Source organism: Mus musculus, chromosome 11 (assembly GCF_000001635.26).
Source record: "Mus musculus strain C57BL/6J chromosome 11, GRCm38.p6 C57BL/6J".
NCBI lineage: Eukaryota > Metazoa > Chordata > Mammalia > Rodentia > Muridae > Mus > Mus musculus.
Window position 1 is genome coordinate 54,097,830 of NC_000077.6, and position 21,793 is coordinate 54,119,622.

Here is a 21,793-nt window from a genome sequence, read left to right on the forward strand (position 1 = left end):
ATTGGAAATAGATCTACTTGAAAACCCAGTTATATATACCACTCTTGGTCATATACCCAAAAGATGCCCCATACCCAAGGGCACATATTCCACTATGTTTGTAGTGGCTTTATTTGTGATAAACAGAAGCTGGAAACAACCCAGATGTCCCACACTGGAAGAATGGATATAGAAAATGTGGTTCATTTACACAACAGAATATTATTCAGCTATTAAGAACAATTACATCATGAGTTTTGCAAGCAAATGGATGGAACTAAAAAATATTATCCTGAGTGAGATATCTCAGACCCCAAAGGACATGCGTGGTATGTACTCACTAATAAGTGGATATTAACCCCCAAAAGCACAGAATACCCAGGAAACAATCCACAGAACTCAAGAAGGCTAACAAGTGAGGATGCTTCAATCCTACTAGGGAGAGAGAAGAAACCAGAGGGCAGAGGGAGGGAAGGAACTGGATGGGAGACGGAAGGGGGAGGGGAAGGGAGGAAGGGAACATGATCAGGTATGGGGGAGGGGAACAAGAGTAAAGCTCAGAAGGCCAGCAGAATGAGTGTAAATATACAACCTCTGGAGGTGGGAGGTGGGCAACCTTCTAGAATGTACCAGAGACCTGGGAAGTGAGAGACTCTCAGGACTTAAAGGAAGGGACCTTAGATAAAATGCCAGACAGTGGGGAGAGGGAACTTGTAGAGTCCACCTCCAGTAGAAAAACAAAGCATTAAGTGGAGGGATGGGTTTGCCATCTGTAGTGGCTATTCCTGGTTGTCAACTTGACAATATTTGGAATGAACTACAATCCGGAATTGGAAGGCTCACCAGTGACCCTTATCTGGAGGCTTGGAGATCCTTATCTGGATCTTGGTATGGAGATCTTGAGCCATAGTGGCTATGGATTCCAGAAGATTGAATCTCCGAGTTTAAGGAACACACCTTTAATCTGGGCTACGCCTTTCATCTGGGATTAAAGGTGTGGTGGAACACACCTTTAATCTGGGCTCCACCTTCTGCTGGAGACAATATAAGGACATTGGAAGAAGGGAGTCTAGCTCTTGCTCTTGCTCCTTCGCCTGCTTGCTGCGTGAGACTGAGTAACTGCTAGATCCTTGGACTTCCATTCACAGCTGCGACTGAACCATTGTTGGGAATTGGGCTGCCGACTGTAAGTCATCAATAAATTCCTTTACTATCTAGAGACTATCCATAAGTTCTGTGACTCTAGAGAACCCTGACTAATACACCATCCCATGGTCAAAAGCTCTGACCCAGAATTATTCCTGTCTAAAAGAACTGCAGGGACAAAACTGGAGAAAAGACTGAGGGAAAGGCTGGCTAGTAACAGGTCCAAATTGGGACAGATCTCAAGGGGAGGCTGACACTATTACTGATGCTATGTTGTACTTATAGACAGGAGCCTAGCATGGCTATCCTCTGAGAGGCCCAACAAACAGCTGACTAAGAAGCAGATACACCCAACCAATGGTCTGAAGTTTGGGACCCCTGTGGTTTAATTAGGGAAAGGCTGGAAGAAGTTGAGGAGGAGGGCAACCCCATAGGAAGACCAGCAGTCTCAACAAACCTGGTCTCCTGAGATCTCACAGGCACTATCCAGTCAGCACAGACTAGCGGGTCTGAGGCCCCTGACACATATTCAGCAGAGCCTGGTCTGGCCTTAGTAGACACACCTAACTCTTGAGGAGACTTGAGGCCCCAGGGAATGGGAGGCCTGGTGGAGTGTGGGGTTGTGTGGGGGTGTGGGGACATCCTCTTGGAGACAGGGGACAAGAAATGGGATGAGGAACTGTTGGCGGTGAGAATGGATGGGGGATAACAACTGGACTGTAAAAAAAAAAAAGATTAAAGATAATTTAAAAAAAAATAAAAAAGAGCATACACCATGTAAGGGTGATTTAACAACGGTAAAGCAATAAACATAATACAGTAACTGTTGGGGGCTGTTGTGGAGCTAGAAGGTCTGAGAGATAGGCCAAGAAGATGGACTTTGCTTGCTTGGTTGGCCAAGGAGAGATGCACAGTGGGTGGTAGAGTGGGGTGAGGGTTATGTTTCCATAGCCATGGATTGAAGGTATTTATAGGCCAATGGGAAAGATCCTGTGGAGAGGGGGAGGAGGAGGAGGAGGAGGAGGAGGAGGAGGAGGAGGAGGAGGAGGAGGAGGAGGAGGACCACTCCGGACAGAGAAGTGGGCGGGCATGGGGAGGATCTGAGGATCTGGGCAAACTGTACTTTCTGTGGCATAGCAGATGCAGAAAGGTTTGTGCATGGTTTCAACTGGGCTCTTGGCTGGTAGCTGCCACAGACACGGACAAGTGGCCAGGTAGTATTTTCTGAGTTGTTTCTGTGTGTCTGTCTTTCCTAGTCTGGGCCGTCTGCCTGGTCCATGCCATTATAGGGAAATCCACACCAAACTCCAGGCACAGTCCCACAGGCCGGGCATCTCCGTTCTGGGCTCTGCTCCCTGATGAGATTCTCAGACTGCTTCCCCTCATTCATGGAGAAGCAAGCTTACAGGGCAGGCGTGGGAACCTGCTCAGCTGCCAGAGCATCCTTCAGTTCAGATCGAGGTCGGTTGCTTCCCTGTCTTCTTGACTGTGTGTGTCTCAGACAGAGCTGGTTGAGGTGTCCAATCTCATTGGCCTGTGTTATAAGCCATAGGTTGGCCCTAGGATGAGATGCTCCAGGCTACGCCAACTTCTCACATTTACAGAAGAGCCGAAGCCTGGCTAGCCTGAGCCCCTCAGAGAAGCAGTTAGGCTTTGGAGATGGGTCATCTGGAGAGATGAGGTGCGCTGACATCTCAGACCCTTGTCTTTTCCCTCCCTCCACTCCCCTCCCAGGATACTCAATTCCCGATCTTAGTGACGCCAGCCTCCTGCAATTTGCCGGTGGTAATGGATGTGGGGGTGGTGGGACCACAGAGGGCTGGAGCAGGCTGGGATGGGGGCGCCGCCCCTGGTGCCGGTCCCACGCGGCGCAAGGAGGTGTGCATCGCATACGTGCAGCGCGTGGCGGCTCGGGCCTTCCCGAAGGCTCCAGTGGCTCGGAGCCAGGCCCGGGCGGGCCCGGGGGGCGGGAGGTGGGGACGTGGCGGAGGCTCAAGCGGGCGGAGACTGTGACGAGGGCGGAGCCGAGAGCGCCGGGGCGACGCCGCGGGAGGTTCTGGAAACGCCGGCTTCTGCGCGTGTTCAGGTGAGCGCGGGTCCGCAGGGTCGTCGCCGGGCTGGGCTCGGGTCCCGGTGGCCGGGCGGTGCGTTCTGCTCTGCGCGGAGCCGGGAGCTGGATCCGGGGTCCCTCAGCCCCGTGCCCCGCGTCCGGCGCCCTGATTCTGCACCCGCCTGGGTTCCTGTCCCGCCCGCGTCCCTTCCCAGGGTTAGGGCGGTGAGGTCAGCGGTGCCCTTCCTGCCGGTACTGTTAGGCCGGGCCGGACAGGACACTTGGCGGGCTCCCGGGAAGGGGCGACCTGACCCCGGGGTCGCCCCCCGATCTAAGGCGGAGGCGCCCGCCTGGCCCCGAAGGCGGCGCTGCTTAGGATGAGGAAGACCCCTGGCTCCCAACCCTGGCAAGGACCAGCTTGGTCGCTGCCAGTTTTATGGGCTCTTAAATCAGAAACTCTCCTCCTATCTGTCAGAAGACATCCTTGTCGAACCTCTGATGTTTTCCCTGAGCAGTTTCAGAGACCGGTGGCGATTGGCTGACTGATTCAACAAATAGAGCATTCTCTGTGCCTGGAGACTTTCAAGGACTGAGGCAGGCAGAAGGGAAGACTCAGAAAGTTCAGGTCCAGAGCATCAGCAAGGTAAGTACTGAGTTAGTGTGGAGTTTGGGCTGTGTGGACTTGGTAGATGTCTGGATGCTTCCGGGCAGGAGACATGGGCTGGGGTGGGAGGCTCCGGTAAACTGGATTGGTCACTTAGGAACCTGGACTGAGGAATCACCCTGAGTGGCCGCAAGCTTGGGCCAGTATCACGTCTGTGGTACAGTAGTGGAATCAAGGTAACGGAAAAGGGCCGCTTTAGGGAATAGCTGTCCAAGGGCCCCACCCACAAGCAGTGAGAGATCTGCATGAGGAAAGTCCACTGAGCCCTTGCAAGGTGAGCATGGGTCTGGGTACTTCTGTCGCAGGATTTTACTGGGAAGTACAGGTGGGTCTTCCTGTCATCTGTATTCTAATGTGTCATTTACTATGCTGAAGGAGATCATTGAATTGCCCCCTACAGCAACTCTGCTGTGCTCTCAACGCGCTAAGGAGTCTCAGTACAAGAGAATCATTGGGGAAAGGCCTCCAGCCAACTCACTCCATCCTTGCGACGTGGCTTCCCTGACTGGGCCACACAGTGGATCCTTACCCTGAAGAATGACACTTTAAGGATTTTGCTTCTTAATGCAGGCCATCTCGTTACTGACACCTTATCCCTCCTGATGGAAGAGCTTCCTGGAACTAAGAGCAGGGTCCCAGTGCACCACTTTGTAGCTTCTGACATCCTCAAACGTTCTCAGCTTTGCAGAGGTCTATTGTCTAGCTCAAAATTTATAGGGTGATTTTGCAAGTTGTTGCTTGTTCTGAATTTATATCACATCCAAGTCAGCCCATGGTTGAGTGCCCTGTTAAATTGACCAGGCTTTCCTCTGGCGTGTATCTCCACTGCCTCTGAAGTGTCCAGGGTGTAGTCTCTCGATATGGTTCTGTGTGTGCCTCAAGGCCAGCCTCTCGGCTCCTCTCCATGTACAGAATGTTTGACCTTGGGATTCTTTTCTTCTTGGGCCTTCTTGTCCTCACACGAGCTTGTCCACTGTGTGGCCCAGCCAGTGAAGCCACATTGCTTGATGGAGTGAGTTGGCTGGAGGCCCTAGCCTGAAGATTCTGTCATATTGATCCTCCTTATTACCGTCAGAGCTCAGCAGGCAGATATGGTGACAACTCAACTGAAGCATTGTGTGTGACCTTTGGGAGTCCCTCCACATTGTCACAGGCTCTGCAGAGAGACTTACTTATCTATAGATTGGACTGCGTACAATGGACTGTGGGTTGTTCCTTGAATTGCATGTGCTTCATATCTGACTAGACTGGGCCTGGGGCTTGAATGAGGGAGAAGACAGGCGGTGGGGGAGGAGCTCTTTTTGCCCACAGGCAGCTCATAATCTCTCTGAGATCGCTGTTTAGCCCTGGCAGCTGCCTAGAGCCTAGGGAGGAGCCCTAGTGTGGGTGCTCATCAGAGGGAGACTGAGGCCCTGCAGCTCTGGGGACTGCGTGGAGTGAGGGAATTGAGGGCTTCCTTGTCTGCTGAGAAAGCTTCCATTTTTGACTGCATTCTCCCACATCCTTGGGAGGGTTTGAGGCTGGACCGAAGGCCTTGGCTGACTTAGGGCCACGTTGGCCGATAGTGTGCAGAGGCCTGGGGGGTGTGTCCCTGGCTTCTGGGATCTGTCAAGAGCTTAATTTTATGCAGATGGAGGTTGACAGCAAATGCTGCAATGCAGGCACGGGAAAGACCAGCAGAGTCCTGGAAAGAGGCTTCAACTTTGAAAACCATCATTCAAATCTAGTCATTTAGACCTTTGAAGTACCTGAGGGTGGGACACCAGCGTATCCCAGAGCAAAGGGAATTACTGAGTCCTGTGGTCTGTGGGGTTTGTGCTGGGGATGTGGAGTGAAGGATAGACAGACAGTTTTCCTTCTCAGCGAGAGCAGAGCAGGATGAGAAGGTCAGACTAGGCTTTTTTGAGAAGCGGGGTTTTGTTCCGCTGGTGCCACTGCAGGGCAGAGACTTTCGTGTTTGGATAGTGATTTTCCTGACCCTGATAGGATCTGTTTGAGCCTGGTACAGGTCAGCCTCTGCTCCAGACTTCTTGGTAAGTGCTTGCTAGAGATTGCTTGCTCTGTACCTGGCATTCCTGGGAGCCAGGGAGTGGTGGAGATCCCAAGGCCTGGTACTCTTGGGAGACTGGAATGAGTAGGTCAGAAGCATAGAACTATAAGAGATTTTGGAGTATTGGTTCTGCTCCCTGTCTTTTGCCAGGGAACCATTTTTGTGTGTGTGTGTGAGCTTTGGGGCCTGTGATTGGTCAATTCCAGGGTCACCTCCAAGTGTTGCATACTTTGGTGACACCTGTTTCCAGTCTCCCCTGAATTGAATATGTCATCTCTCCTGGCATTCCTGGGACCCAGACATCACTCACCTTCTGACGTCTTCTTGTTTCTTCACTACCTCTTTGTATGGGCCTTCCTCACTCCAAGAGCCACTAACTTGGGCTGAGCAACTGTCCACTTCAGATCCCCTTGAGTTCCTGTGATTCTCTTGGTTGGTTCTGATGATTGGTCAAAATCAGCTCAATGATTGACAGCTTGCTGGCGTGTGTCGTCTAATTCAGTTCACAGAACTATCAAGTATAGGTCCTAAGGATGGTCTCCGTTGTATAAATGAAAAAAACTAAGGATCAAAAAGTCCAGGACTCCAAGGTTACAACGCCAGGAAATGACAGTTGGAGCTAGGGTTTAACTCTGGGTCTTTCTGACTCCATGGCAGGCATGCCTGCTCCCGGGGTGATAATGTGTGACATGTCCAGTAGACATGACTCTGGCTTGAATTCAGGGAATGGTGTCCTTACTTTTCCTCCATGAACTCTCCTTTTCCTGGTGGCCTCCAAGTACGGGTGTCATGGGCTTCTTAATCTGCGAACCTTTGAGACATCTGTGACCAAGTTTTCAATCTGAGTGCAGTGTGGATTCGCAGTCTTGGGAAGGCACAGGTGCTATGACAGTTACTGAGTAAGATAGGATGGTGTATTAGTCAGGGTTCTCTAGAGTCACAGAACTTATGGATAATTTCTAAATAGTAAAGGAATTTATTGATGACTTACAGTCGGCAGCCCAATTCCCAACAATGGTTCAGTCGCAGCTGTGAATGGAAGTCCAAGGATCTAGCAGTTACTCAGTCTCACGCAGCAAGCAGGCGAAGGAGCAAGAGCAAGAGCTAGACTCCCTTCTTCCAATGTCCTTATATTGTCTCCAGCAAAAGGTGTAGCCCAGATTAAAGGTGTGTTCCACCACACCTTTAATCCCAGATGAAAGGCATAGCCCAGATTAAAGGTGTGTTCCTTAACTCGGAGATTCAATCTTCTGGAATCCATAGCCACTATGGCTCAAGATCTTCAAACCAAGATCCAGATAAGGATCTCCAAGCCTCCAGATAAGGGTCACTGGTGAGCCTTCCAATTCCGGATTGTAGTTCATTCCAAATATTGTCAAGTTGACAACCAGGAATAGCCACTACAGATGGTATCAGTGTGTCTTGCAGGAGGGGCCTTAGCTGGGGAAGCTTAGCTTGCTGACGTGCCTTCAGCAGCCTCGGTGGTTCTTCTTATGTGGTTTACAGTACCGTTTCCTCCTCATTCCTGCTTTGTGTAGTTTTCATCATTCATGGTCAACCACACTGTGAAATAGTCATTGGAAAATAGAAGACATAACAACTCTAGGCTCTCCTAAGTTCTGTGACGGAGTCTGTGTCACTCTACGCTGGCCTTCCCAGTGTATCATTCCTTCCTTAGTGTATCCATGTGGTATACACTATCCATTGTTAGTCCTTCCATCCTTCATAGCCAGTTATCAGGTGGGCTGTACAGTATTAACAGTGAGAGTGCTCAAGTAACCTATTCAGCACTGGGCATTTCATATCAGTCCATTGTTATAATTACTCCACCTTGTTCCGTTGGTAATCTCTCCTTGTGTCTAATTCCTAAATTAAGCTTTATCATAGGTGTGTACTTACCGAGAAAGGCAGCATCTCAGGGTTTTGATACTATCTGTGGTTTTAGGCATGCACTGGGCTTCTTGGAATCTATTCTCCGTGGACAAGGCAGGAGTATTGTATCTGGAGCAGAGATGTTATCTGGCTTACAAGGTTTTTGTGAGAATTAGATGGTAGAAATGAAAGATCTTTGGAAACATAAACCGTGGTTATCTTAGCCTAGGTTCCCAGAAAACAGAGCCCGAGGCAGAGCTTAAGTGCTTAATACTTATTGGAGAAGTGTATTGCAGGGCAGCTGGGGTGAGAGGAAAGGAGAGAAGAATGGGAAACAACCAGGGGGTACCTTAGCCAGCTGGCCCCTCTGTGTGGAGATTGTTGGCTCTTCAGCCATGTCGGGTCTATCTACTTCTGTGTGCAAGCTCTGTGGGGACTCCATGACTGTAGATGATTTCTTACAGGAGGAGTTTGGAGGAAGTGTCGACTCCCACTGATACGTCACCCTTCATCAGCTGGGGTTCCCTCATTCCCTAGTCTGTAGCCATTGCCCCTCTGTAGCCATTGGAGAGGCAAGTCAAGAGTGACTGGGAGGAGTCTGAGAATCACCTTGGGTCAGCAGTGTCTTCTCCCTGGCTAAGCGAGAATAGATGGTTTGGAGCCCAGGGCATGGCTGTAGCGTGGCAGGGATGCCTTTTATCTTTTGGTGAAGTTTATTTTTGGTAAGTTAAGTTCAACTTGTCCGTTTGTGGAGGTCCTGATGAGAACCCCGCTCAGTGTTGGCTTGTGGACTTCCGACAGCTTCTCTGCTGTAAGTACACTGCCCTGTTATTGAAGCAGGAGGCTTCCAGCATTCACGTATTGAACAGAGAGATGATGTCAGGACAGATGTACTTTACGGGACACATGCATTCTTGTCAAGCCCATTCAGTTCCCGTTTCCTCTTCTGACAGCCATGGGGCTGCAAGTCTAAGGCCAGAGAGTCCCTTAACTGATCTTTTATGTGCTTCCTTAAATGGACACTGAGAGATGAGACTCAGGAGGACTCTTGGGAGAGGGGAGATCATTTGGCTTCACTGAGCAGAGATCTTGCTCTCACAAGGAAGGCTCTTGGTGAAGGTAAATATTTTTGACATGAAGTCATTGAAAGTTTGAGGTCTGGGGTGGTGCAATGGGGCTGGAGAGGGTAGCAGGGCCAGGTCACAGAGCTACAAGGGCTCTTTGGGCTAAGGTATTTGGACCATGTCTTGCTAGTCATGGGGAGCCAAAGGGAGGGCTTTGGCAAGCCTTGTTGGCTACTTGGTAGAACAGTGTTGGAGGGAAGCCAGTCCAGAGGTGGAGAGGTCAGAGCAGGTGGGGCCTGCATGGCTGAAGGGTGTGCTACAGGTAGACCAGGGTGATGACTGAGGCACAATGTTCTGTAATTGGACGTGGGTGTACTTCTGGGGCTGTACGGACATCCGTGTTCTTCAGTAGTGGGAGCACTTGGGACCTGTGCACAACTGGGAGAGTACCTGGTTCCTCTCAGCTCTGCCAGCCTCGAGTTAGCCATGATGCAGCAGGCAGGGCCGTGGTGGAAAAGGAGGTTGAAGAGTCAGTCCTGTTGGGGGCAGTTATCCCTCCCCTGAAGGCAAACAGCATTTTTGCCCAGTGCCAGGCAAGACCTATTTACAAACTCATGTTCAGTCTCTAGGCTGTTAAATGCTTTGTGAAAGAGCAAGCTGTAGTGTTTGGGCTGCAGCTGGGAGCTTGGCAGAGGGTCTTTCCCCGATGAGGTAAGGGGAGAAGCTGAGGACGCTGCTGGTTTGCAGCTGGAAACATCTTTTCATGGCTACTTGGCCAGGTTATAAATGTACTTTCCAAAGAGCAGGCTCGCTGCGGGACCTCTGCTTGTGTGTCTTGGAATCGCCGTGCTGAAAAATGGTGCCAGTTGCCTGGTGGGTGAATTACTGTCACTGGGACATTGGCAAGCTTTGCAAGACCTCCCCACAGGGGTCCAGACACTGCGATTGCCAAGGCCCCTTTGGAGTTCAGTTGAGAATGTCCTACTTTGTTTCCTTTACATATTAAACATATTACAAAATTATATATTTTTAAGAAATTCTAATAGAATGTCTTATAGAAAGATCAAGAAAACAAAGATAAAAAGACAAATAAAATCATGCCACCAAGATACAGTTAAAGCATAATTCTTTCTTACATGCATTCCTACATAATTTTTTCCTCTCAAAACATGGAGCATAATGTATTATTGGGGGGCTGGCCTTTGCCAGGCTGCTTTGATCTTTCTATGTTGATATTCATACAGTGTTTATTGTTATTTAGCTTATATTAAGCTACTGTACAATGTGTAAACTCTTTAGTTGTATTTTGTCTGGACAAATCTGATGAAGAATACTTCCCTGGGTGCTTGCTGCTAGATAGACTTTATTCTAAACCCTGAGGTGCAGCTCAATGCTCAGCCGTGTTCTTATTTGGTGCTGTTTCATAAAATGAGATTTGACCATGACCACCTCCTGGATTGTTCTTCATGGATTCCTGGGGGCTCCTGGGAAGGCTTTTGGCAGCACTGGCCCTGGCCAGACACGTGAATTCTCACTTTTTCTGTCCTGGGTGAGTACTGGGTGTAGCTCTGATGAAGGGCTGACATTCTCCAAACTGTAGAGAGCCGCTGTACTCAGGCTAAGCACCTCCTCTCACCTGACCCAAGTTAGGTGACTTTTTATATGAAACCTTTCGAGTTCAGGGGCCCTGGGGTCAGAAGAGATGATCAGATGTCCCTGCTTGGAATGGAAGTGTCAGTGTGGCAGCCTGAGAACAGTTTGCCTGGGGGTGCCCAGTTCTCTGGACCAACAGGGCTTTCAAACCCATCTCCCCTGCCAGGACAGGGCTTTGAAGGCACTTGGTAAGTTGCTTCCTAAAGCCCATGTGTGCTTTTTTGAGGCTGTGGATGGACTCATCTAAGCCAGGCAGCACATTCCAGAGAAAGGACAGCTGGCATTCGTGTAGTAAAGAAACCTGGTTGCTCTCAGGTATGGACTGTGGGTGGTATTTGAAAGGCATGAAGAGGCTTTCTGGTTTCCTGACTATGCTGCCTGATTTCTGACTAGGTAGAGTTGTAACTGGCCACACAGCAGGGAGCTCCATGCAGCCCCCAATTCATCCAGATCTGGTCTGGTCTCCTGCTTGGGCAGAGAATCACCCCTACTCTGAGGGGCAGTTGGCTGGCCCTCCACATCAGAGAGCCTCCCAACTCTAAGATTTTCCTACTTTTTGTGTGTGGCATTTTTGCCTTCTCTATTTTCTTTGCTTTCCATCTGATAGTAAATTTCCATCTGAGCCATTCCGAGACTTGGCTTAGTTGGAACAAGAAGAGGAAGAACAGGCAAGGTTCAGCTGGGTGGTGGCTTTTCCGCACGTTCTGGGCTGCATGGCTGGATGGGAGACATGTCTGAAGGCCCCACTGTGGACTTAGGCTGGCTGCCAGTGAAGCTTGTCCCAGGTTGCTGCTGCGTCCCTCAGAACTGTGCCTATTTCTAGTCGGGTGAGAAGGCAGTGGTTGGCTTCATCCTCATGTCAGCAGCCCAGCCCCAGTGTTTTGACTGTGTGAGACTGAGTCACCTTTGTATCCTGAGCACCTAGCTTGCTGCCTGGAATCTCTGGGTTGTAAGTAAATGCTTGTGAATGAGTAGGGAGTAGCTAGAGAAGGTGTCTCAGTACAGAGAGAGCCGTGTCTGCTCAGAATTGCCACTCGGAGGCAGGTGCAGGCTGGCAGAGGTCAGTTTTCCTCTTCTGCTGTCTGTCTACTCTGTACAGTCAGCTTGCTTGGTTACCCTGGCCATGTTATCTCAGGTTGTTTTGTTTTGGTTTGGTTTTGTCACTGTCTCTTCTCTATTATCACTTCCTTATGGTCGGAATCCAGGTTCTTGAATCCTTTGCCTCTATTGATATGTGGCAACGGGACCTTTCTCTGTGTGGGCAACCCTCAGTCCATGTACAAAGGGAGTCTCCTGCCGGAGGCCACTTTCACGTTGGGATACCATGGCCTCCATCACTGGTTTGGGGAGAGTGGAGCTTGCAGAGGTGCTTCCTCCCCTCCTGAGATCCCGATGATCTTGGCATCTTGGGAACCAACTCTGTGAATTGGCTCCTCCTCCATGTGGCTCTTGACGCTAACCTGGCATATGTATTAGAAAGTAAGAAACACGGGTAGGCGGGAAGTCAGGTGTATACATTTATAATCTTAGCAACTGGGAGGCTGAGGCAGGAAGATTGTGACTTCCAGGCCATCCTGGGCTCCAAAATGAGACCTTGTCTCCAAAAAGAAAAACAGAATAAAACAAAACCGGGGCAGGGGCCATAAGTGAACACATGTCTCTGGTTCCATGTTCTGGCCCATCCCCTGGGTGATCCTGAATGCTTTATTTAGTGACATCTTTGAGTGTGTGTTTATGTATGTGCACGGCGTGTATGGATTTGTCTTCTCGCAGGGTCTTGGTATGCAGTTCAGGCGGCCTTGAACTTTGTCCCTCCTAACCCAGTCTGAGTTTCCAGGCATGCACCCCCCCCACGTCTTTCCACCGTGCCCACCTGATGACTGCTCCTGAATGCCTTGCAGGTACTGCCCTTTCCAGTTATGAAGCTCCAGGTGTTGGTGTTGGTGTTGCTGATGTCCTGGTTCGGTGTCCTGAGCTGGGTGCAGGCAGAATTCTTCACCTCCATTGGTATGTGGCAACAGAACTCTAGTCTACCTAAGCAGCCCTCAGCTAAGTGCAAGGGGCTGTTGCCTGAGGTTCGTTCAGGGTGGGATAGTTTAGTCAGTGATTTTGACCAGTCCAGGGAGAATGGAACTTACAAAGGCTCCCCCTATCCCTGACCCCTGCACCCCCAGGAGATCCTGATGAACATGCATCTTGGGAGGCAGCTTTCTGAATTGGACTCTCCTCTCTGGAAGTGCAGACTGCAAGTAGCTTTCAGGTCTTTTTCAGTCCTTGGCAAGAGGCCAGTCTATGCAATGAACATTCTCAGTTCCAAGGACCAGATTCTCTCCTTTTCAACTGAAGGTTAAGAGCTGATTTCCATGTGATGCGCCCTTAGATATCCATGCCCCTTTGACAGGACCAGCCGGCTGACAAGGGGACAAAGAGATTTAGAACTTCTCCTAAAGTCGTTCCCAGTGCACGTGCGCTTTGCCCAGGCATCTTCTTGACACATTGCTTCTATCTTCCTGAAGTCGGGGGTCACGGCGTGTGAATGAATAGGCCCCTTTAACTACCAGTCCCTGTGATTCCTCGTTTACTGGCATATACTGGGCAGGAGCACTCACTTCTGTACTGGTAATTTCCATAAGCCATTCCTCATCCATTTCTCACTGGCCCATGCTTCTCTCCTGTAGGGCACATGACCGATCTGATTTACGCAGAGAAGGACCTGGTACAGTCTCTGAAGGAGTACATCCTTGTGGAGGAAGCCAAGCTCGCCAAGATTAAGAGGTGTCCAATGTCCTAAGACCCCACACTAAGTCATCCCTGCTGCTCCTCTTCCCCAGCCCATCCAAGGTGTAAGAGGAAGTCATTGAGAGGTGACCTGGGGAGTTGACCTACAGTTAACTTATGCTGAGTATGGGGGGTTAGGAAGCTACGGTCTTTTATGCCTTCTTTTTAATTTACATGAGAGTTCCCAGCTCTTACCTAGATTAAGGGCTAGAAGTATCTAGGAAGTTACTATATTCATGTTTTATCATCTCTTGATGAAAGAGCCCTGGACCTCACGAGGGAAATGAGCACCCTGTGTGGGTGGGTGTGGCAGTCTCTTTTTCCTTTGGTTCCGCAGCTGGGCCAGCAAGATGGAAGCCCTGACCAGCAGATCAGCTGCCGACCCCGAGGGCTACCTGGCTCATCCTGTGAATGCCTACAAGCTGGTGAAGCGGTTGAACACAGACTGGCCTGCACTGGGGGACCTTGTCCTTCAGGATGCTTCGGCAGGTGAGGGACGGTGAACAGCCTGGAGCTGTCCTTGTTTTGTTTTAAAAGTATAGTAACAATCACTTCCTGTCCTTTTGTCATGTTTCCCAGTAGTAACATTTTCTAATTATACTTCAGTAATACATATTTTATAACAGACTTCAGGTACGTAAAATATCACATAAAATCACGATGTTTAATCCAATAACTCCATGATAAGCACCATTAAAACTATAATCTCGGGGAATGGAGAGATTGCACAGTGGTTAAGAGAGCTGGTTGCTCTTGCCGAGGATCCAGATTTGGCTCCCAGAACCTATATGTTGGCTCACAACCATCTGTATTTACAGTTCCCGGTAATATGACCTCTTCCTCTCACCCCTGGTGCAGACACACATGCAGGCAGAACTCTCATTCATACACAAAAAATAAACCTTTAAAATCATTTTTAAAAACTCTAACCTTGGGCTGGTGAGGTGGCCCAGTGGGTGAAGCCCTTATCATCCAAGTGTGAGAACTGAAGTTTGCATACCCACAAGCCATGTAGAGCCAGGCGAGTGCGTCTGGCATCATCCCAGCTCCAGGCAAGTGAGTCTGGCATCATCCCAGCCCTCAGGAGGCAGAGATGAGATTTCCCAGGCAAGCTGGCTAGCTAGACTCGCTGACCCATGAGCTCTGGGATCATGTGGGCGCTCCTGCCTCAGTAAATAAATAGAGGGTGATTGACGAAGACAAGTGACTTCAAATTTGAGCTTCCATATACATTCGCATGCATCCGTATGCACCCATCCACAAGAAAACACACGTACGCATACACGTTTATAAACGTTCATACACACCAAAAGAATCCGCTTATGTGTACAAACATGTTATTAAAAACTGGAGCTATGCATGGCCTAAAGGATTAAAACTCACTTGCTTTAAAGGATGAATGAATTAAAAATAAGCCAAGTGGGCGGAGGCAAGCTGGGTAACAGAGGCTTCATCTGAATATGTCCTACATGTGTCTCTTACGCACAACGCATGTCTGTGTGGAATTGACACAAACGTGCGCTCAGTCCTGCGTTTCCCAGGTTCTGTAGATGCAGCTTAAGTGTGCCTGTGCCGTGACTGTAATGACGGTATGGTCATCTCGTAGTGCACCTGGAGTTGTTTCCAATTTTTCAGCCCTCTTTTACATGCATTTTGGGTCTGCCTCTGATTATTTTTCTAAGCTAAATGACCTAGAAATGGTATTTACAGGGCAGAGCATAGATTTGTTTTTCTGGGGTAGTACCTTCTGCGAGTGAACACGTTCCTGTTACCCAGAGGAGAGGATATCGGTAATGGAAGGGTGGGCTGGAGGTGGGCCACGGGCTTCCCAGCCTCAGGCTGGGCCGGGCCTCTTCACTTCGCTGAGTGCTGATTAACTTCAGACTAGCTGTCTCTCTGGCTGAGACTGGTTACAGCCACGTGACCCGCCTGGGTTGGGGTTGGCTGGGGGCTGGGTAGTCTCTGGGGAGGGATTGGTGAGCTCAGAGCGGCTGGAGCTGTGCCTGTGAGCTCACAGCCTCCAGAAGCCACTGCCTTTCCCAGACCCCACCCCCCTTCACCCTCCCTTCCTGGGCTGGGCCTGCTGCACAGAACAGCTCAGAACAGGCTGTTCTGCCTGCTTTCTGGAGAGGTAGGCAAGGAAGCCCGCACAGATGCAGACAATAGATCTCCACGCTCCGACGTCTGATCTTGTCGTCCCCACTCCCTCCATTGCCATGTGGAAATGCTGTGATTACCTGGAAGGTGATTACACGTCCCGAGAGCAATCGCTTATTTTCATCTCTGATGTTGGCTGCTTGCCCCTGAGATAAGGGGGAACCCTGACAGTACCGTGTGGCTATTTCTAGGGGGTTTTCTTTTTTCCTGTATACTAAAGTCTTCCAAGTTTCTGACCACATATCTGTGAAGGAGACGATGTAGCAGCTCTTTGACACCCTGGCTTGGTGTGATGAGAGGGGATAGCAGGGGATGCTGCTACTCTTGGAAAGGGGCCAGGGATAGAATGTGTTGGAGCGCCCCTCCCAGTCCCCAGTTCTTAGGCAAATTCAAAGGCCTGAATCATTAGTATAGCAAGGCCTGGCTTCTACTTAGAGCCCTAAAATAACAGGAGCTGTGTCTCTGGCTTGGGACCAGGGCTTAGGGCCCTGGAAAAAGCCACCTGGGGCCGCTTCAGGGGTCAAATCTGTCTAGGCTCTGGGCTGTGGCCTTGGGTATTAGGAAGCTCATACCCTGCCTACTGAACTCTTATGTGCTAAGTTGTGTGCAGGGCTTTTTGGTTCCAAATGAACAGCACAGGGAGGGCTAAGAAAGTTCTGTAGAGGAGCCCCCAGATAGGACTTCACAAGGAAGGGGAGTGAGTTATTATTGTTGTTTCGACTATTATTTTGGTGTCGCACCCCGAATGTGTGCCAGACAGGTGTTTCATCACTGAGCCCCCAGCCTGCTGACAGCCTTTGAGGGAAGGCACAGGGAAATCTCATTAGCCAGAAACCTAGGTAGTGACTGTCCGCTGGGTCAAGAGTGACCTGTGTTCTCACTGTCATTTGGAAGGTTTTGTCGCTAACCTCTCAGTTCAGCGGCAATTCTTCCCCACTGATGAGGACGAGTCTGGAGCTGCCAGAGCCCTGATGAGACTTCAGGACACGTACAAACTGGATCCGGACACGATTTCCAGAGGGGAACTTCCAGGTAACACACCTCCATTTGCTTCTGTCTCCCCGCTGTCTGGACAGGTCAGACTGCTTAGATGCGACTCACTGTTGCTGTTGGTGCTGATCTTTTGGGTTTCCATTCGGTGCCAGTCTCCCATGCGTCAACCCCTACCCCAATGTCTTGATTCAGATATTAGCCAGGAACTCCCCCCAGTGTAGTAGAGAATTGAGGTCGTAGCTCAGGAAACTCCCTGCGTGCGCAGCTCACTCCCAGAGGAATGTCCATCTGCTGGTGGACCTGCTTCCATCCCTGAGCCTCTCAGTGCTTTCTGTCCAGGGCTGATGTGTAGGCTCACTGCTCATTCCCCATTGACATCTTAGTCTCCTCCCTTTCATCCAACCCGTACTTCTCTGGGCTCTCTCCTTGAGTTCATATACATCCCCCTTCAGCCCCCCATTTCTTGTTTATGTCCCCCTTTTCCTGATCTCTGTCATCTGACTTTTTATGACCTCAGTTTTTGCCCATCTCTTGTATTTCTACTCTAGATCTAATGTTCTCTTGAGCCCATGACTTCTCTTCTTCCTGCTGAGGCTGCTGGGTAGTGATTAATTTTCCCTGGTTCCCACATACTCTTGTACCCACAGTGCTTTTATCCCTTCTTTCTGTGATCCTGTTCTTCAAACTCACCAGGAGCACTGGGCCAGTAAAGCCAGCTGTCTGGCGCGGATCGCTTCTTTCTCTCTGGTGTTCTAGATTCTGGCTGCTGGTCTCTGACTTTTCTCTTTTGACTCATCTGATAATTCATTCCTCTGCTTTTGATTGTTTGTTCTTTAAATTGGCTTTTTCCCCCTTGCTTACTGCTTACTGCTAGTTGTTATGAGATTTCCTGGCCTTAGGGGGTGGAGACCAATACAACCAAGGATCCAATTGGACTTCATTATGATTTAAACACCACCTCACTCCTTGGGAGCCTAGGGGAGATACAGCAGAGAGGCCCACAGACTGTCGTAACTGCCTTCCTTCTCAGATGTCCTATCACTGGTTCATCATGAGCTAGGCTCTTGGTGTGGAGGACTCTCCTGAGCTGACAGGGAGGACGCTTCTCTTTATTCCTGCTTCATCAGGTGTTGGGCCAAGCCCAGCCGTGAGACCAGAATGAGGAGGGAATTCTGGGAAGCTTTTTGACGTGTAGCTCTGAGGCATAGTTGGTGGTAGAAGGGAACTATATCCTGACTGTATCCTGCCACAGTGAACAGGCCCCTGGGTGTCCCGAACGGGGCCAGAGGGCACGGGGAGTTACTGTCCGGAACTACTCCCACTGGTCACTCTGATCCCCTCCCCAGCTGTGGTGCCATACACGCATGATGTGCAGATCTGTGTCCCTTGTCAAGGCATGTCTCCTGGGCTTCCAGCCAGGATAAGCCAGTGCCTGTAGACATCTCTACTTGGACATTCTATAGTTTGCACAAACGTTATCTGTTTCAGATTGACGTTCCCATCTGGTGTTGCACTGTTTACCATCAGCCTTTAGCTATTATCTTAGGTGCAATTCCCATCGGCAGCCTAAGCCATAATCATCTGTGGATTCTGTCTCTTTAATGCCCTCTGACCTTTCTCATATTTCCAGCTCACTCAGGATAATTTTCTGTGTTATCCACTTGCGTTAGATGCTCAGGAGTGACCTCAAAGTCTCCCTATAGGTGGTCTTTGAGGACCCCACTGCCTCCTTGGCTTCCGTGCCTGTTCTCAGTATCGTCATCTCTGCTCCAGTACCCTGACCCATTCTGGGCTCCTCCTCCCTGTCAGAAAGCCTTTCAGCACTCAGCTTAGCTGTGGAGGACTCCACAGGGAGTTCAGGGAGCAGACACGTGAGTTTGCTTCTAGGGAGGATGCTGAGTTCTGGAAGTCATTCTTCACATTCTTGGCATTCACAGGACATGTTGATTATGGCTGCTGGTCTTTGACATCCTGAGGCAACATGGTCATATGTCATCTCATTGAGTTTTTTGGCACAAGCCCTTTAAGACTGATGCTGGTGTCTCTATTTAGGTAGATATTATTATATCTGTTTAGATAGGGGACTGAGTCTGAGGCTGGAAAAATTGTCCAGAGTCACACAAATGGTAGGTATTCAGTAAGATCTGTACATCCAGGCTCCATACAAGTCCAGACCACAGCTTGTTTATCTGTGTTACACATCCTGCCCATAATAGATTCCTGAGCCCAAAGAGTCAGGGGAGATTCATAGAGACTTGTGGAGAGAGTAAAGGGGTCCCATAAGTCCTCTAATCCTTGGCCTGCCTATGACTCCATCTTGTATTTACTCTCTTGACATTCTATCCCATGTTCCCTGAGCCACCGGGATGAACAGAGCCCGGTCTCTGCAGCAGCTGCCACTGTGCAGCAGGGCTCCCTTCTGGGAAGATGCCAGCCACACCCGATAGCATGTAATAGGGAGGTTCCTGTGGTCTGCAGGGAGGTCCTAACCCCCTTGTTCTGTGGGATCTGTTATTCTCTGAGAAACATATAGTCTTTACCATCACAAGCTTCTCTTAAGCTCCACGTCTCCCTAGAGCTGTTGCTGTTTCTCAAATTGGAACTGTCTCTGTGGTCACTCTCTCCAGCAGATGCCCCGTTAGGCACAAGGCCCGCTGAGCTGATGCTCCAGTGTCCCTGTCATTGGTGTCTGTCACCTGTCCCCATTCCCTGTATCTTCTTCCTCTTGGTCGCTGCTCATGCTACTCCATCTGTGCCCCCTGAGGTCCGGCCTCGAGCCTTCTCTTTTCGTTCCTTCTTCAGACTCTCCCTGCAAGTCACTGCCCTCACCTGTAGTTCTCAAGTCACCTGAATTCATCCATGTTCTCTACTTTCACAGTTACATGGCCGGCTGCCTTCCAAGCACCTTCTTTTGTGTTGACCCACGGGACCTACACCACTGACCTCAGGGCAGGATTTCTAGACTCCCTCTCAAAGCCCCTTCCCATGTGAGAGGAGTATGAGCCTTAGACTGTGAACTCTAACTGGAACTAAGCCAACCTGTTTATGTATGCATCGATGACATTTCATGGTGTACGGCATGAAGTCCAGGTGGCGTTCTGCTCGGATCATGTCCCTCTTTCCGCAGCCCAGGCTTTTTCTAAAGTGAGCATCTCCCTTCTTCAGCCAGTATCGGTTCAGAACCTGACTGCTGTCTTTCCTGCTTCAGGCACAAAGTACCAGGCCATGCTGAGTGTGGACGACTGCTTTGGGCTGGGCCGCTCAGCTTACAATGAAGGAGACTATTACCATACTGTGCTGTGGATGGAGCAGGTACTGAAGCAGCTCGATGCTGGGGAGGAGGCCACTGTTACCAAGTCCCTGGTGCTGGACTACCTGAGCTATGCTGTCTTCCAACTGGGTGACCTGCACCGTGCTGTGGAACTCACCCGCCGCCTGCTCTCTCTTGGTAAGGAGATTAGGGGCTGGGGGTAGCAAGGGAACTTGACACACCTGCTTGATCATCTCTTGGAAGTGTATCAGTTCGATTGTTAATCGTTACAATGTGACGATTGTCTTAAATGATTTTTAATCACCGAGTAGCTTCTTATACACACTCCTCATATTAGATGCCTCTGACATCCTTGTGCATTCATGTGTGTAGCTCATGTGCATGCATGTTCATGGTCATGCGTGTGCGAGTGCATGTGCACATGTGTGCGCACCATGGCACTTTTAACAATAAGGAGCAAGGGTTGTGGTGCTTGTACCACTATGCAGGGTGGACCCTTCACTGTGTTAATCAGAGCTTGAGAAGCAAGCTGTACTACTTCCAGATTGCTACAGTGACAGCAGTCCCAGCTCTCGGTGACCTGAGGTCTAAAGTAGGACTTAGCATGCCATGTGTACTTTGTATGTCAGGTGATGAGGGACAGAACAAGGCCCAAAGCACTGAGTCTTTAAAGCTTGCTAGTTGCACCTCTTACTAATACCTGGGAATGTTTTTGTCTTGGGTTTCACGGAGCAGCGAGGGCTTGGCTTTGTCACTGTTTTCCAGGGGCCCAAGTGTGGGGTCAGCTCACATGTGAGCATCCTGCAAGACCAACAAGGGGAGAGGGCTTTATAGATCCTATCAAGTGAGTTAGTAAGAGGTCAGGACATCCTGGTTCTTCTCCTGTGTGGTCTCACCTTACGTCACTGAACATCTCTGGGACTCACTCAGACTTGTCTAGAGAGCGACACAGAAATCCTGCTGTGGTGGTTGCTTCAGATATTGTGATGTCCACCAGAGCTGTGACTCTTCTATTTTTAAATAAAGAGTTATGATGATATTTAATTAACTAATTGTGCGTGTGGGTCAGTATGCAAGTGCCACAGTGGAACTCTAGGGACTTGGTTCTTTCATTTCACAGTGTGTGGGTCCTGGGGATCAAACTCAGGTTGTCAGGCTTGGCAGCAAGCACCTTTCCCTGCCAAGCTATCTGGCCTGCCTTGCAGCCCTTCTCTTTCACCAGTATCTCAGCTTGTCCCCTAACTGTAGCCAGTGTGTGGTATGGTTGCTAGACCAGGCTACGTCTGAGGGGCATGACTTTAAATTGCTACAGCTAATTACAGGGAGGAGGCAGAATTCAGAACTTGAGGGGCCTCCAGGAGACCTGAGACGGAATTCTCCCCTCCCCCTGTCCCCAGTTACTAGGTAAACATGCTCTGCTTCGATGACATGTTTCCCTCATCATTGGACAAGATGAAGGAGCTGTTGGCTCTTTGGTCCTGAGTGGCGTGCCCCGGTTAGGTGCTGCAGCCAGCAAAGCATAGGGTACCCATGGGCTGCTGGGCAAGAAGCAGCTCGCAGACCAGTTTCTGTAGATGATCTCACAGATGTCTGCTGTTTCCTTGTTCCCACCTTTCACCTTTCCCAGACCCAAGCCACGAACGAGCTGGAGGGAATCTGCGGTACTTTGAACGGTTGTTAGAGGAAGAAAGAGGGAAATCACTGTCAAATCAGACAGACGCCGGACTGGCCACCCAGGAAAACTTGTACGAGAGGCCCACGGACTACCTGCCTGAGAGGGATGTGTACGAGAGCCTGTGTCGAGGGGAGGGCGTGAAACTGGTGAGACCTGGGAAGGGGCTGGTGGTCAGGCTGGAGATCTGAGCGCTGGCTCTGGGCAGGCACCATGGAAAGTTCCACTGCCTATTTGTATTTTTCTCCACATCTGCTGAGGCTGGTAGGTGGGCATTCCCTGATGCACAGGGCAGGAGATTGTCTCCTTGGTGCTACAGGGAGAAGTACCAAGTACCATCCTGTAGGGCATTATTGTGTGTCCCACTCACCCCAGTGTGCCTAGCTATCATTTGACTCATTGGTTTGAAGAAAACGATGGGTGTAGATGAACCTCAGGTCCCCA

At 50.0% G+C, this 21,793-nt stretch overlaps 1 protein-coding gene across 3 annotated transcripts in view; it reads left to right on the forward strand.

Moving 5' to 3' along the window:
- Positions 1 to 3,094: 3,094 nt before the first annotated feature.
- P4ha2 (procollagen-proline, 2-oxoglutarate 4-dioxygenase (proline 4-hydroxylase), alpha II polypeptide) overlaps positions 3,095 to 21,793 on the forward strand; it is a 30,745-nt gene continuing 12,046 nt past the window's right edge. For 2 of the 3 annotated variants that reach the window (NM_001136076.2, NM_011031.2), the window contains exons 1-8: positions 3,095 to 3,211; positions 3,691 to 3,818; positions 12,380 to 12,485; positions 13,157 to 13,253; positions 13,594 to 13,745; positions 16,308 to 16,445; positions 19,615 to 19,854; positions 21,305 to 21,498. In NM_001136076.2, coding sequence (NP_001129548.1) covers positions 12,398 to 12,485; positions 13,157 to 13,253; positions 13,594 to 13,745; positions 16,308 to 16,445; positions 19,615 to 19,854; positions 21,305 to 21,498 — 909 coding nt within the window. In that variant the 5' untranslated portion in view covers positions 3,095 to 3,211; positions 3,691 to 3,818; positions 12,380 to 12,397. The remainder of the gene's footprint in view (positions 3,212 to 3,690; positions 3,819 to 12,379; positions 12,486 to 13,156; positions 13,254 to 13,593; positions 13,746 to 16,307; positions 16,446 to 19,614; positions 19,855 to 21,304; positions 21,499 to 21,793) is intronic. The other variant, XM_006532452.2, reaches the window with a different exon arrangement.